General features: G+C 44.3%; 1 protein-coding gene across 2 annotated transcripts; it reads left to right on the top strand.

Moving 5' to 3' along the window:
• The first annotated feature begins 10,211 nt into the window (after positions 1-10,211).
• On the top strand, positions 10,212-16,304 carry HSPA13 (heat shock protein family A (Hsp70) member 13). Of its 2 annotated transcripts, none has more exons than XM_083884878.1 (5): positions 10,212-10,288; positions 11,548-11,888; positions 13,545-13,758; positions 14,337-14,504; positions 15,446-16,304. In XM_083884878.1, the coding sequence occupies exons 1-5, from the start codon at positions 10,264-10,266 to the stop codon at positions 16,108-16,110; spliced, it is 1,413 nt and encodes a 470-aa protein (XP_083741004.1). In that variant the 5' UTR covers positions 10,212-10,263; the 3' UTR covers positions 16,111-16,304. The 2 variants fall into 2 exon arrangements, with proteins under 2 accessions (XP_083741004.1, XP_083741005.1); XM_083884879.1 differs by having other exon boundaries at positions 10,251-10,288; positions 11,746-11,888.
• The last annotated feature ends 474 nt before the right edge of the window (positions 16,305-16,778 follow it).

Genomic DNA, 16,778 nt, shown 5'->3' with positions numbered 1-16,778 from the left:
CTGGAAATGTACACTGTATTGAGAAGAAATACAGTTTTTTTATTAGTCTGCCCCTGTGTATATACCCATCAGCACCAAATGCACACTGTGTAGTTTGACTTTCCATTTCTGAGTTATGTGAAACCTCTGAGAAGGGAGCATGCAGAAATGAAACCAGGGCACCTGGAGCAATGTATTTTTGTTACAAGTGTTTTGAGAGGGGAAAAAGAAAAGCAACAAAAAAACCTGTTGTGAGAGTTTAAAGCTCTGCACCAAAGATATTCCTTGTCTCTTAATAATATGTCCAGAAGCAGAAAACTATAAAAGCATTTCTGTCCCATGGTTTCACACTCTGCTGAAAAAAATCTACAGAAAATAGTTATGAAAGAGGATATTTGTAAATTGGCAGTTTCCACAACTGCATTAATGTGCAGTACCAGTTAACAAGAAGTGCTAAAAGGCTGTTTTGCTTGGCATTTGTGGGGGGAAGGAGTGAGTGTATATACATTTAAAGTGCTATTTCAAAGCCTGCTTCACTCTGAATGAAACAAGGCACCAGTTACAGCTGCATCATTTAAAATGCACTAGAAATTAAGCAGAATTGAGCCACTGAATTTTGAGACCAGCCAGGATGCCAAAAGGTTTCTATCTCTTCCTGTGCAAACATGCCATGGGATTTTTCATCCTCCCAGCAAGACAAAGTTGCCTTCAGGTGCTAAGCACCAACCCACCACCTCCAGCTGCCCAGAGCCTCCTGTGAGGGCACAGGGCTGCCTGGGAACAGAGAGGATCTACCAAGGCACCAGAGTCCCCTCCTGCCTCTGGGAAGTGCAGAGCCAGGAACTGCTTTGTGCCAAAACAACAGGCAAAGACCCACTGGCTTTTCATAGGTTTTATTTCAAGAGTCGAGAACACAAACAGGCTTTTCTGCTTGGAAGTACAAGAGCAGGTCATCCAGAACCTTATGGTCCCAAATGTTCAGGGCTGAGGCTGGAGAAGGTTTAAGCATGTGAACCAACCTGGCAGAAGACTGTTTCTTCTCATAGTCTGTGCATTACCTCTCACTCTTATGGTAACCCAGCTCTTGCACTGATAAAAAAATCCACTCCTGGGCTGCTCTTCCTCATTATAATTTAAGAAAGTGTAAAACACTTCTGTATTACAGCAATTTAATATCTCCTATGGCCTCTGTCAGAGTGTTATATCATATCCTTACAGGATGATGGACTCTGGTCTAATATGGCTTTTCCTTCTCTAACTACTGCAATCCTATATCCATTTTGCAATTCAGATGAAACAGACCTCGCTCAGACAGAAAAGCAGAATGTTATAATCTTACAGAGTAACTTAAATGTAATTACAGACAGAACATTTATTCTATATTAAAAAAAAAAAAAAAAAAAAAAAAAAAAAGAAGAGCTGGATAGATGTGGAAAAAGCCTAACAGTGGATGGAGAGAGCAGGTTGAACCAGACAGTTTCAGTGGTTTAAAGCACTTCCCAACAAATGCAGGCTTCTTTTTCCATCATGAACAGTTTTCTCCCCAGTCCTGACTTTCCCAGGTGTTTTTAGCACCAAATATTGTTGCATAGATGGGTTTGCAATGGACTTTCGGGTTAACTGCTGAAAAGGAGGCCTGAAAACTCTGCTAGCAGGCAGCATTACTAGGCTTTGCACTCCCCCCAGAGGGGCAGGAATGCTAGTCATGTTCATGCATAGGGCTCTGCTGATGCTCCACCAGCTGGAAAAGCCACACAATGGCAGTGCAAGGGAGGCTACAAAGCACCCAGCTGGATTGGGATCAGCATCAGGAGAGAGGTGGATCCATTACCCAACAGAAATCACTTCCCTCAGGTCAATTAAAATGTTTGTGTTCAAAAAGAAAAATGTTTTGGTTTTTTTTTTTCCCATTTCTGTTGCCATCCTTCAGTTTAATGTATAGAAAGCTTTGAATTTCTGTAAAAAGCGGAGGGGGAAAAAAGCTAGATAATACACATTGTTTAAAAATGGCATAGAGATGGCAAGCTGCTTTTCCTGACAGGCCCTCTATGAATTATCTCATTATCACAGGCTACAAACTAAGCTGCATTTCCTAAGGACTGTCTTTTACAGGAAGAGCTCTGCTCCTGTTTGTCACACACTTGAACTAATATCTATTTGCAGTTAAAAAAAAAAAAAAAACAAACCTGAGAACTGGGAAAAGGTTTCAGCTAGTAGAGCTTTTTGTCTAATTTAAAAAATAATAATAAAAAAAATCTTTGCTTGACCTGCTCAGATTTTAGGGCCACAAAATTCAAAACTAAAATATGTAAAAGTCACACAGGAAGAGGCTTACCAGCAGAATTCTTACCCAAAAAATAATCAGAAAGAGGAAACAAAATGGCAGTGAATTACAAACCTTCAGTGACTGCAGATAACAGACAACTCAATGTTATTTTATCGGAGATCCCCTGTACGAAATCCAATTACCAAAGAGTTTTAACTGTTGGGACTCCCAATCCCAAACACTGTGGAACTATCCAGACATGCCGTATTTTCCACAGAGTGATCCAGAATGTGTAATCCAACTTCAAAAAGCTGTGTATTAGTAGCTGTGACCATACAGAGCATGATCTAAAATTATTGTTTTGTTTCAGTTAATGTAGTTACAAGAATGCAGACAGATCTTGCCATTTGGTTTATTCATTACTACTGAAATTGCAACACCTTTTTTTCCCACTTGTTTTATTTTGCTGATATGTATATTGCAGATTTTTTAACTGTATTTTTTTTCCTTTTCTGATTGGTACAGCACTATATATCTGTGTCTATCCTAAACTGCTTCTGTCATGCCTAACTGCTTCTGAAATGAAAGCACAGATGATGGTGACTGCAATAAGCAGCAGACAGAGGAGGACAGGTAGCTTGTTATATTGTTTGTTCCTTGGATCCTTTTCAGCCAAGTGAGCGCAAAGTATTGATGTTTCATGATGTGAACTGAATCTACATTTCCTCATGAGAGAGAGGATAGCTATAGTGGGAGTAAACAGGTAAGGAGAAAAAAAAAGGGTAAGTTTGTTGTTCAGCAACTGAAGTTGTCAAGGTCCTTAGGAAAGGATCTAAAAGAATCGACATCTGTCAGCTCTGCTCACTTTGGGACTGACTGACAGCAAGAGATGGGAGTTATACTGAAATGGGAAACATTTGGGACTTCCCCAGACCACATGAAGAGATGCATTCTCTGTCCCAACAATTCAGCAGAAATTAATATACTTCTACTGCCTCTTTCTGAGCTTGTGAAATCCCTTTCTCACACTGTTTAATTGCAGCTGTGGGTGCTGTGGCAGCACCTTAGTGTGATGGCAGCCACAAAGTCCTCTGTGCTATGTACTGCAAACTGAAAAAAAAAAAAAAAAAAAAAAAAAAAAAAAAAAAAAAAAAAAAAAAAGGCAGTCCAGCCCAATGAGACTGTTTGCACACAGTCAGAAATGTTTCTTAGAACCATGACATAAACATACTGTTGCATTTTTATCAGTATTTTGTATTTGGTAAAAATACTCTGAAGCTTAAGGGCTCAGCGCCCACAAATATGCTGGCACACAGATTTTGCATATCCTGTAAAGGCTCTGCCTGTGCTTGGGTGTGCATGAGCAGTAGCTGATTTTTCAAACACTCGCATATCTGAGTTGCAGGACCGAGCCAAAAGCATGGCAATGAATTATGGGCTGCACAAAGGTGTTGATACAGTCCAGCAGACTTACACACAGTGCCATCATTCAAGAAAGAGAGAGGAAACTGGCATGAGATTTTTATTTTATTGTGATTGCACAGAAAGGCTAATCCCTGCTTCTGTGGATGGATTGTTTTCCCTAACTGTACACACTTCTTCTGGAATGGCTCTAACTTTACAGTTTCTGCTTCCAACAAACTCCTCTCCAGGCTAAATAGACACTTGCTACTCACACGACAGTGCACGGGGGAGTGATGCTGAGAAAAGAAGACGTGGTGTGGCTGACATCTTTGCTTGTCTTGTAAGAGTAATCTGAGCAGTGTCGGAATGATTCCATCAATACTGTCAGAAATAGGTTTAAGAGCCCTCCAGGTAGGTTGCAAGCCTTGGCACAGGGAACAACTAACATGAAGTGGTTGCCAATTGACCAGAGGTTCTGGGAAGGTACAAAGCAACACCAAGGACCTTGACTTAGGCTGATGACACAGTTTTCTTCTTCTGTGTTCTCAAAATTTCTTTCCCTATTTCAGAGGGTCGGAGTATGAAAGAAGCATGGTGGGCTATGCTGTCAAGTGCTATTTAAACATGGCACTCAGGAATGACACCAAACTGAGTTTGTATAATGCTGGATGAGCTTGCTCACTTCCCAGTTGTATCTGAAACTTGTATCCACTAAAGTATGTCGGGCATTTACTCAATAATGGCAACTTTGGCTCCTGCAGGACAGATGTGTACTACAAAGATCATTAGGAAATGCCACTACCACCTTGCCCAATGAGCAATTATAAATGAGGACACTTCTCTCCCATCAAATCTTTGATGATACTGCTTAATACAGATTCCTAAAAATAATGGAAGAAGGCTGATGTTGTTGTGAAATCTCTGGAACAGTGTTTGAGATATTTCAAACAGTGTTTGAGTTTTTTCAAACTGTATTGGCCCTCCAGGATTGTTTTCTATTCTTGAGTCACTGACCTTCAGTGTCCCTTTGCTTCACACAGTGTAAAGAGGAATACATGTTCTTACCCATTATTTCTTCCAGGATTGGAAACAATATGGGTCAGGGAGCTAGATCTTCTAGGAAAATAGGCAGGGCATAGTTGCTCCTGGAGTATCATAACACTACTTCTGAGTGATGACTGAAATAGATCTTCTGTGCCATTCAAAAGACTCACAGGAAAGGCCCAAAAGTTCTTATCCAGCATACAAACCACTGAGGTACTGTAGGTACTACCTCCAGGAAAAGAACAAATGTAAAACAGACACTTTGATACTTCAGCCACAGTACTCCACAAAAAACTAAACCAACCAACCAACCAAAAAAAAATCAAAAATCCACAAACAAACAAAAAACCTCCCAAAACAAAAACAAAAACAAAAACAAAACAAAAAAACAAAACAAAACAAAACAAAAAAACCACAAAAAAACAAAAACAAAACAAAACAAAAAAAAACCAAACAAAAAACCACAAAAAAAACCAAAAAACCAAAACAAAACCCAAAAAAAAAAAAAAAAAAAACCAAAAAACAAAACAAAACAAAACAAAACAAAACAGAAGAAAACTTTTCTCTATCCACACATATTGCAAAACTTCTTCTCTGCCTGGAGAGCTCGCTGTTCATGCAGCTATATTTGAGTGCATCCTTGTGTTTATCCTTTTGTTGTCATTTACAATAGACCAAATTGACAAGCCTGACTGACATCTGTATGGATTTCATATACACAGCAACAACATGAATGAGGTAAAGTGGCCTCTTGGGAGACTGCTGGAGCTCTTGTTCATTATCATTATCACCATGATGATCGGTGCAGATGATGAGAGTCCCAGCCATCCCATCCTTGAGCTCTGCAGCCCTTCATACCATGAGGTGCTGCAAGCACTGCTATGAGTGATCACTTCTCCTGTCATCCCGTGCAGTACCACTGTCCTGCTCCCACACAGGACACCCAAGCTGAGCAGAAGGTGGATGATGTGTTCCAGGCACCAGCACAAACCCAAGCCAAGCCATGATTCAGGCCCACTACCCCAGGCTCCTGTGGCTGGGGAGAATTCAGCCGAGCTCACAGCTGCCTTTTGGTTTTGTAACACTGGCCCACTTCACCATGGTCAAGCAGGAAGAGAAACTCTCAGTTACCAGACCAGCAAGTGCCAAACTCCTTTGCCTCTTCAATAAAATGTCTCTGGTTTTTATTTTTCACACCACAGAAAGCTGCATCAGCATTCACACCAACTGAAATGTAAGTAGAAAAGTGGGACAGATAAAAAAATCTGTGAAAATCTCTTTTCTCTTCCAGATTGTTTTTCCTAGATATCTACTGGGTTACATTATACAGGTATCACTGCAACTGTATTCATGAAAGGGGAAATAGTAATTTCATTGTTAACCTCAAAATTATTTCATGAGGGTTTGGTGAAATGGGTATGTTAAAGCAATTAAAGAAACTGCAATGAAAATGTGGCACCGTTTTCATGACTTACACCTTTACAAGACTTTGGATAACTACTGCTAAAGGTTAATATGCTTTATATGAATCTGCAGGTATCTGTCAGACACCAAAAGCAATCTGGGGAAGGAATGCTGCATGGCAGAGACATCTGCTGGGTGCTCCTTGCACTCCTTGCACACCTCGTGGTTCAGCTCCCCAGGGTTTGGATCCTGGGAGAAGCCCCGAGCTGCTCCTGCTGCCCGCAGCTGGGGAGTGAGTTTGTGGCTAATGAAGAATTCAGCACACTCCTGCCCAGCCATGGCCAGTCAGCCCCTCAACAGGAGCCAGAAATCTTTAGGCTATAGGCTGGAATTTTAATGGAAACTTTTGTATCTAAACTGAGGGCTATGCTCCTCTATCCAGCTGCCTGACATTGAACTGTCTGTCAGAGGAAGGCTGGTGAAATTCTTCCCTTTCCCAAGCATATACAGGAGGAGAAGATCGATATTTTAATTAGGGAAAGGAACTATCAGGGACCTCTGCAATTTTGACAATGTGCTTGCACTAAGTAAGGCACTGTTATCTAAGTTAAAAACTGAAAATGAGGTTTCAGACTCTACCATCTCCTAAATTCCTAGCATCAATCACCTCCCTTCTCAAAGAGACATTGATTCTACTCTCCACCTACAAAGTGGATCTCAATCCCTCTCTCCCTTCCTCCTTCACAGAGGGAAAACACAAATTGATCATCCTGGGTTGATGAGATCACAGTGTGCTTTGACCATATCCCAGCATCCTATTTTTCAGTTTTAGACACTGGCTTTAAAACGACTGAGACAATGCAGAAAGCACTCACCGAGTAAACCCTCGAAAGATGAAGCCCGGTTTTGTACAACAGTAGAAAAGAGGATGCTTTGCAAACTCAATTCCCTTTTTTCCAAATGCGAGGATAGAGCTGATACAAAGCATCCTGCAAGTGAAAACAAGCTGTATTTGATTCCGTGCACACCGAACGCTTGAACTGTGTTTAGCACATCACAGGTGTAGGGTTTGAGTGATAATCCCCAGTGTAGCAGGATTTTTCCTGCAGACACCAGTTCACATCTGAGGGGAGACTGTTTTAAAAACAGCCTGTGCTCTTACATTGTAAGAACAACTCTCTCCCTCAAGCTACTTGCACACAAAAACATGCTTACCTCCACCTATGAAAGCACCAGGGGAAAAGAACAGCCCCTTGAAGGAAATTAATCCTCGAAAAGCATTTGAAATGTTATAAACAGTTTACTACCAGAGTGAACAGATGCACTAAGAAGGATAAACAAGCATTTGCCCAGCCCCTCTGAGGGAGTCAGCTGCACAGCCCCTTTATACTCAAGCCAGAGGCAGGCGGTATTGGGTGTGTGGTAGCCAAGGGTCACTTGATGTGGACCAGCCCAGGCACCCAAGGCAAGCAGTTCAGCACCAGCAGCCTCTGGTGCAGCAGCACCTCGTGTCCCCTCACTCAGGGGCATCCAGAGAAGCTCTGTCACAGCTTTTGTAAAGCAGTTGTGCAGGTGTGAACTTGCAGTGCCCACCCTCAGGTGAGGGCGCTCACCACGGATTATGTGCCTTGCCTGCTGTTACAGGGAAGTGGCCAAGGCACAGCATTCCAGGAAAACAAAGACCAGCCTTAATGCGTCTGCTTCAGCCATATTTATGCTTTCCCCATGAGGCACTCTGTGGGGCAGGGGCTACCCATAGGTCTCTCTCCCGGGCAAATAAGCCTCTCCTTCTATTGCCCAATGAATATTGAATTATTCTGTGCAAAATCAAGCAGTTTTCTCCAGAAACACTGATGTTCCCTTCTGTTCCTGAACAACCCATTCCTGAGCGTACCACTCCCTCAGATAATAGAGGAAAATGGAGACAGTCCTCCCTCTCACAAACGAGAGTAGGCAAAAACAGTGGTAATGCCCAAAAATGTATCGGCAAGATCACTAGGATTAGTTCTGCCTATTTTGCAGATGCAAGACAAGTCTGGCATTGCTGTGCAGAGCCATCCGTGAGCAGGTCCTAACAGATCAAGGAGAAGATGTGGAGGGAAAGAATTAGGCACTTCTGCACTTCCTCTAAGCACATCTGCTGAAGACAATGTGTTTCCTTCAAGGGACTGGAGAGAATGTGTGGTGTACTGAGCTTCAAACTCTGCAGCAGCCCAAAGCAGCTACAGGGGAGTCGGTGGCTTCTGCAGAAGCTTCTGGCATGGCAGAGCTTTGCTGCAGGGGAGAAAGCCTGCTGAGATGATCCCCTTGACTTGACTCCCAGGCAGGTGGCCTGTGCTGTGTAATCCTGCAGGGAACAGCCAGGCCTCCAGGGAGTCAGTCAGGTGGGGAGGCCTTGACTGACATGCTGAATTCATTAAGCTGCTTTGCTAAGGAGAAATAGAATGGAAATTATACAGGAAAGGGCGTTTGAGTTCTGTCCTTGGGCAGGTATGGTAACAAGTGATCCCAAAGTCTTTTAGAGGTTTAACCTCAAGGACAAAAATCGAAGGCTGGCCTCTGCTCCAGAAAAAGAGGAAATCTCTGAAATGAGGGGCTTGTATCAGTTTTTTTTTAATGCACATTCTTACATATCTGCACTTTGCAACATCATATTTCAGATGCTCCCTATGTATTACAAAATGGTTGCTATTAAATATCAAAATCATGAGCAAAATCCAGTTTGATAGTATGCCCTGTTTGTGCTAAACCTTTTATTCTGCTCACCATAAAACACAAAGTGCCTGCTCATGAGTTACATGGATGAAGAAATACTGTAAGCAACGATTACAAGTTTCCCCTCACTTAAGAATGAGCATAATTACAATGGTCCTACTTCAAGAAACATGATTAAAGTTTCCAAAGGAAATTAAGAAGATACTGTTTTCTAATTACAGTCAGAACATAAGTCATTAAGGAGGCTGGATGGTTTAACCTTCCCTTTCCAAAGTGTTTCCACCTTCTCATGCTGAGAATGAAGCATGAACCATAAGTGGAAGATGAATACATTTTTTACTATTAAGTTAAAGTGGTGCCACTTTCTTTGCATATAGAAGAGGCTTTTAAGAAGTGAGCTCCTGGGGATTACTTTTGGGTCTTTCCATCAATTAGGGGAAACAAAGATGCTTGAGATGATAACTCCAGGGACTTAGTAGGACTTAGTCTGACTTTTCTTCCACTGTGCTATTTGCCACCAGCTACTCATTTATGAATATTTTTTATTTAAAAATCTTCTAACGTAAACTTCTGCCTGAAACAGAAACCGGCTTTGCAAGAATCTGAAAATCCATTACTCCTTATGAGAGTGGAGCAGAGCAGAGAGGGACAGCTGATGAGAAGCAGACCCATATAACACTTCACACTGCATTTCTAAGAGCGGTTACCAATTCTGCCCCTCCAGGATGCATTTCAGGGGCAGTTTTCACCTGCATTCTCCTTATTTGTCTAAATGCCAGCTAGGCAAGAAGGAAATGTCCCCTCACCAATAGTAACAGAACTAGGTAATCTGTAGCCAGCGAAACGTGATTTGTTTGCTGAAATGCACATTTTTATTGTAAAGCTTTGAAAATCAGTGTGCTTGATTTGTGGAAACCTTCTACCTTGCACCCTACGCAGAATAAACAATGTCTCCTTTCCGAACCTGGCTCTTGCCTGTGTAAAGGACCGTGTAAAGCCTGACCGCGGTCAGGCTCTCTCGAAACCCTTGCAGAGGAGGGAACTCGGTACTTTCTAGCTGAAAACCGAGGGGGATAAAGGAACGTCCTGCTCCGGCAGCGCCACAGCCGCGGTCTCTGACGCCTCACGCCGGCGGGAAGCCGCAGAGCACCACAGCGTCGGGCCCCGGGACTACAGTTCCCAGCAGCCATCACGACCCCCTAGCCCGGGCCCGCGCATACGCCCATGGCAGGGCAGGCACCGCCTCCCCAGCTGACGGGTAACGCTCCTCCTGGTCCATTGGCTGGTACCTGCCGGAATCGGCCGCGCCGCAATGCGCATAGGGAGTTGTGGTTTTCTCTGCCCTAGCAGCCGCTGACCTGAGCGGGGCGGGTGGGATATGCGTACTACTGTTCCCGGCGTGTCCCGCGCGGCCCGGAAAGAGCAGTCAGCAGCCAGAGCCCCAGGGAGACATGGCGGGGCAGATGGCTGTGCTGGGTAAGCGGTGGTGCGGCTGGGCTGGAGGCTGTGGGGAGTTTTGGGGAGTTTTGCTTCCGCTCTCGCGTCTTTCTTCCCCGGTGTCGCCTTCGGTTGGCTCTGCAGGATGGCACGAGCTTCCCGTGCTCGGCGTGTTCCGCTGTGTCCATTTCTGGGCTCCTCTGTACAGCAGAGACATGGAACTCCTGGAGCGGGTCCAGCGGAGGGCAACAAAGATGATGAGGGGAGAGGACCTTTTAGAAGAAAAGGCTAAGGGGGCTGGGGTCTTCAGCCTAGAGGAGAGACGACTGAGAGAGGACCTCATCAATGTCTGTCAGTGCCTGCAGGGATTGCATCTGGACACAGTCCTCTGCTGTGGGATCACCCTGCTTGGGTAGGGAGGTTGGACCAGATGACCCACGGTGGTCCCTTCCAACCTGACCCACTGTGGGATTCCTTGAAAGCCAAATTGCTCAGTGGCACGTTGCTCAGAAATATCTGGGAAGATTTGCAGCCCAGAGCAATGAGGGTTTTCTGACCAGTGTCTTTGAAGCACTATTATGATCACCCTTCCCTGCTGGGAAGAAAAGAGGTCCCCCACTCTTTAAAATGTAACTTATTTACATTTCTTTTTGAGATTTTGTTTGTTGGTGGTTTCTTTTTGGTAATCATCTGAGACATTATTTGATGCTAGACTTCTGGGTTTCCTAAGTAAAATTAGAACAAAATCAGTTGAACAACAAACTCTTCTGCACATAAACTGGTTTTTCCGTGGGTTTCAAGGTACAGAAAAGATTCAGAGGTGTGGGAAAATGCTGTTTTGGGAGCTGTGGCTGAAACAATGAGTTAATGTGGGTTTCTCTCCCCTTATTTTTAGACTTCTGGTGAAGTTGGAGGTGTCAGAACTGGGAGTTGATTTTAGGCAGCCCCATTAACTTGATGTCCTTTTGGGGTCATTCATAGCCAACTCCTCCAGAAGTACTAATTAGCCTGTGTTATTGCTAGAACATGCAAAGAGGAGTAGAATTATTATGGTGATATTTTTGGCTTGGCCGTCTCTTGGGCTTTTTTTTCCTTAATCAGTTTAATATTTAATGCCTAAAATTCCTGACTTGTAGAGCCACTCTCTGTTGAGAAGGAAATTAAAAGCTGATTAGGTGGCTGAACAGGCTGAGGAGTGTGAGATGAGGCTGCAGGAGGCGCAGTGTGTCTCACTGTGTCGTTTGTGGGTTTGCAGAGTTGATCCCCCTAACCGCGCTCTTCCCAAATCCCCGTTCCAGGCTCTGCTGTGCTGGCCCTGCTCTTAGCCAGCTACCTGGCACAGCAGTACCTGCCCATGCCCACACCCAAGGTGATTGGGATTGACCTGGGCACCACCTACTGCTCCGTGGGCGTTTTCCTGCCGGGCAGTGGCGACGTGCGGGTCATCGCGGACAAGGACGGGCACAGCAGCATCCCCAGCGTCGTCTCCTTCACAGACACTGGGGTGCACGTGGGCTACCAGGGCCTGGAGCTGGCTGATGCCAACCCTCAGAACACCATCTACGATGCCAAGAGGTTCATTGGGAAGGTCTTCACTTCAGAAGAACTGCAGAGTGAAAGCAGCAGGTATCCCTTTAAGGTAAGCGGCCACCACCTTCGGTTCCCTCCAAGCAGTGAGGTGCAGGATGCAAAGACAGGCTGGGGATGGACAGAGCCAGAGCAGCCCTGGGGGTGCTGGTGGGTGAGAGGCTGGACATGCCCTAGAAACCCCAGTCCCATGTGCTGGGCTGCATCCAAAGGCCCGTGGGCAGCAGGGCAGGGAGGAGATTCTGCCCCTCTGCCCGGCTCTGCTGAGACCCCACCTGCAGGGCTGCATCCAGCTCTGGGCTCCCAGCACAGCAAGGACAGGGACCTGCTGGAGCCAGGCCAGAGGAGGCACCAAGGGGATCAGAGGGATGGGGCAGCTCTGCTCTGAGGAAAGGCTGAGAGAACTGGGATTATTCAGCCTGGAAAAGAGAAGGCTTTGGGGTGATCTCATTGTGGCCTTCCAGTACCTGAAGGGGACCCATAGGAAAGATGGAGAGAGACTATTTACAAGAGTCTGGAGTGACAGGACAAGAGAGAATGGCTTGAAACTGCCAGAGAGTAGACTTCAATTAGATATTGGAAGAAATTCTTTGCTGTGAGGATGGTGAGGCCCTGGCACAGGTTTCCCAGAGAAGCTGTGGCTGCCCCATCTCTGGAAGTGTTCAAGGCCAGGTTGAATGGGGCTCTGAGCAACCTGGGATAGTGCAAGATGTCTCTGCCACTGGCAGGGGGCTGGAAGGAGATGAGCTGTAAGGTCCTTCCATCCCAATTCTATGACGTCTGAAATGTGGTCATCTTTGTCAGACCTTGAGTTATTTGGCTCAATCTGATGTGCCTGAAAACCATAAGAGGTATCCAGAGAGAATAAGGAAATGATTGTGGAAGTTGTGTACCTCTGCATAAGAACTGATAATGATTTTCCAGAGGATCCTGTGTTTTCCTACTCAGAAATGTGTTTCTGGATAACCTTCCAGTCCCTTCTCTGAAAGGAAAAATTTCAATTTGATTTGCTAACTGTGCTTTGCTGAAACTTTGTATTTCCTTGAAATTGTAAAATAAAAACAGAAACAAACAACAAAAAAAAACAACAGACATCTCCCCCCCAAAAAAAAAACAAAACCCAGAAAAGTTTTAAAGTCACATCTTTTCTGTCCCAGTGTGTTTTTTCCTTCAGCACTTTACTACTTACTTGACCAGCAGCAGAACTTGAAAGTTGCTTCAAAAAAAAAAAAAAACTAACCTGCATTATATGAGCATGGTGCAGAATTGCTTGAAAACATTAAAAAAAATAATTGTGCACTGAAAATGGTCTTTGAAGTCTATTTAATCTTTTTATATTGTTAAGAGAAGCTGTTTCAGTACCAAGCTGTTTGTTTCCTTTCAGAAACCTGAGAGGTAACCTAATGACTAAAATAGCATCCCTTCTGTCTCTGAATGTGGTGTTGGAAGTTGATTGCACAGTTTTTAAAGTGTGTTTTACTGTGGCACAGTGGGTGTCATTTGTTTGGATATACTGTTAGTATATCCAAACCCGTTAAGTGGTATAAACCTCCTAATCAAGGAATAAAAGTGATCCAGGAATGGCAAAAGCATGTTTAAACTTTTCCGGAATGAGGAGACTACATGCAAATAAAACGTTTGGTGGGAACAGGGTGGGGGAGCATAGGACGGTTTCTCACTTGGGGGTTGTATCGCTTGATCCTTCCAGGTGGTCAACAACAATGGATTAGCTGAATTTTCCGTGACAACCAATGGAACCTTCCATATCACTCCAGAGCGCATTGGCTCCAAGCTGCTGCTGAAGCTGAAGAACATGGCAGAGGCCAACCTTGGCATGTCCATTTCCAAGGCAGTCATCTCCGTGCCAGCAGAGTTCGATGAAAGGCAGCGGAATTCCACCGTTAAGGCAGCTAACCTTGCAGGTGATGTCTCTCTATTCCAGAGTTTTTCTTGGAGACCTTGAAGTCTATTCCACTAACAGTAAGGTCTTTGTGGAGGATACAGAAACAGTGAATCAGTGACAGAGAAGCTTAGAATGGATTTGTTGTGAGGAACAGCTGAGAACTTGTGAGTACCAACAGGTGTGGCTGGCTAATGCAGACAGATGGCTGGAAGTAAGTTTTATTTCAGGGAAAATAGACTTTTTTTTATAATCTCCAAATAGGGAGACTATATAGAGCACCCTTGGACAATCTTTTAAGCAGAAATAGAATGCATGAAATAAATCTCCTTAGCCAGGTTTCTCTGGAAGCATTGTGTTGGGCACATTATGGTTTGTGATTTCATCCTGAAGATGAAGCGATACTCTTAGGATTAAGTAAGGAAAAGAGTTCATTGGCTATTACTGCTTAAGAAACTACTTCCTTTAGATTTGATACCTAACTTAAGGTGAGTGTGGTTAAAAAAACCCCAACAAGTAATGGCAAATGTCATTCTGATGTAAGAACTGTAGTTTTCTGAGCTGAACCTGAGTGTTGCTTGTTGTCTCTGCTCTTTATAGGTCTCACTGTTTTGCGAGTAATCAATGAGCCCACAGCTGCTGCTATGGCTTATGGGCTGCACAAAGCTGATGTGTTCAATGTTCTGGTGGTGGATTTGGGTGGAGGAACTTTGGACGTGTCTCTGTTGAACAAGATGGGAGGGATGTTTGTCACACGAGCCATGGCAGGTGAGAAAAACACTTTTGTTTCTCAAGCAGTGGGAGGTGAGGTGCACCTGAAGTCACCGTTGGAGGGACTTTTAAAAACATACCAACCATGTCATAGAGAGTTTTCCCAATATATTCTCAGCCGATTTTCATGCAAAATTAGGTTTGTGGCTGATTTCAGCAATTAAGACCACAGAATCATAGGTGTTGGCTGACCCAGAGGGGTAAGTTGTGGTTTCATTTCATCCATGTCTGTTAACTTTTGTGTCCACTAATAAAGTGCTGGTGTATGTTACAGTTACTTTGACTGGACTTTTAGGGGGCTGGGGTTGTTTAAAATCTTTCTGTCACCTTTGCCCAAACTGGGAATGTTGGCAGATCACTGACCAGTGCTTTGGTGCGTCCTTGCCTTGTGTTTGGTGCCAGTTCAGTTGAGCAGGGTTTGGGAATGCACAAGCTGTTAACCCAGGAGTTTTGTGTTTGGTGTATGAATGATACACCCCCGGGCACAGAGCTCTGGCAGCAGTATTTGGTCACTCTGTAGTGAAGAGACAGCCGTGCTTCAGCTGGCCTGCATGCTCACAGCTCTGAGGTGCAGTGCCAGCTGCCTGTGATGCCTTCAGTAAGAAAGTTCTGATGTGAGCTGCTGCTGCTGCTGCTCAGTCCAGTTAGAGTGGAACAGCAAGAAAGATTCAGCAGCTTCACTCTGATTCAGTCAGACAGAGGACCACTAAGTCAGTTACTGTTTTCAGCCAAAACAAAACAGTGAAAATTGTTATCCATCCTGTGTGCAGAGGACAGCAATTTTGTCTATTGTCACAGCTCTATGGGCTTACGTGCTTGTGGTCCTTTTGTGATTGTTCTGGCCCTTGAGCAGCATCTCCCAGTGAAAGAGGAGCAGTGTGCTGCTTTCTGGGGCTTTAAAGGTGCTCTGTCTGATGCTTTCTATTCTGAATTTTCAGGTAACAACAAACTTGGAGGGCAGGATTTCAATCAGAGGTTGATGGTGTATTTATATGATCAGCTCCGCCAAACATATGGTTCTCTGCCAACACAAAAGGAGGAGATTCACCGCCTCAGACAGGCTGTGGAAGCTGTTAAATTAAACCTGACTGTCCATGAGGCAGCTACACTGAGGGTGCTGCTGACTCTGCCAGCAAACGAGCTTACAAGAGAACTTGCAAAAAGCCAGGTAAAAACTAACAGTGTACTAGAGGCCTCACAAAACACAGAAAGCCTGAAAAATCTTGGAGACACTTCCCAAGTAGAGGACAACTTTGTCAAAGTCGTGTTTGAAACAGAAATCTCTAGGAAGCTGTTTGACACGCTAAATGAGGACCTTTTTGAGAAGATTCTTGTGCCCATTGAACAAGTGTTGCAGGAAGGGCACCTGCGCAAAGAAGAAGTGGATGAAATCGTGTTAGTTGGAGGCTCCACACGGATTCCCAGAATACGTGAAGTTATTCGGGACTTCTTTGGAAAGGAACCCAACACCTCTGTGGATCCTGACCTGGCAGTTGTGACAGGTGTAGCCATCCAGGCAGGAATTCTTGCTGGGTCCTGGCCTCTCCAAGTCAGTGCTATAGAAATCCCTAACAAGCATTTAAAGAAGACTAATTTTAACTGAAAAAAACCTCTTCTCAACTGCATTCCAGCTCTCCAAAAAGACCCATACTTATCTGACTGGCAATCGAACCTAATCTTAGCTGCATTCTATTCAATTTTCACATGTTTCAACTGTTCACCACACAGTTAGGTGTTACTGGGCACCTACCTGTGCTAAAGCTTAATGTTGTTTTAAAGGTACAAACAAGTTCTGAAGTGTGCTGTGTTTACTTGGAGATGGGGTTTTGGATGAAAAGACCAGTGACGACACACCCACATTTTCTTGCTAAATTTTATTAGCAAATCCTGGAGTGGTGTGTATTTGAAATATGAAGGGAGTGTGACCAAAGGTTTGAGATAATGTGGTCCTAGGGCATTCCTGGGTCCAGTGTGTTTACTTGGAAGGACTGTGAAGCAGCGTGAACGCACAGAGAACTGGCAGTGTTCAGCTTACACTTATTTAGTAGATTGAGCCATTTGAGCATTTAAGCACTTTTCCTAAAGGCATCTTGCAGCTTAAATGAGACTGAGGCATTCACTTGATTCTTCTGCTGTTCATAACAGCATAATGGTATTGCTGAGGCTCTGTGGCAAACAGTCCCATGATTAGGAAACCTTATTGAAAAAGTAGCTCTTGCCAGTGCAGTTTCTTGGTCTCCAAGGGCTTCATTCCTGACCTGACTGTGATGG

This window comes from Zosterops lateralis, assembly GCF_965231275.1.
Source record: "Zosterops lateralis genome assembly, chromosome: 2".
NCBI lineage: Eukaryota > Metazoa > Chordata > Aves > Passeriformes > Zosteropidae > Zosterops > Zosterops lateralis.
The sequence above is the reverse complement of the archived record's forward strand: the minus strand, read 5'-3'. Positions and strand labels throughout refer to the sequence as shown.

What these genes read in the sequence shown, in the direction of transcription:
- HSPA13 (XM_083884878.1), top strand. Translation starts at nt 10,264, where the DNA reads ATGGCGGGGCAGATGGCTGTGCTGG. An exon ending in TAAGGCAGCTAACCTTGCAG is followed by an intron (nt 13,759 to 14,336) that starts GTGATGTCTCTC and finishes TGCTCTTTATAG; the next exon opens with GTCTCACTGTTTTGCGAGTA. An exon ending in TGTCACACGAGCCATGGCAG is followed by an intron (nt 14,505 to 15,445) that starts GTGAGAAAAACA and finishes CTGAATTTTCAG; the next exon opens with GTAACAACAAACTTGGAGGG.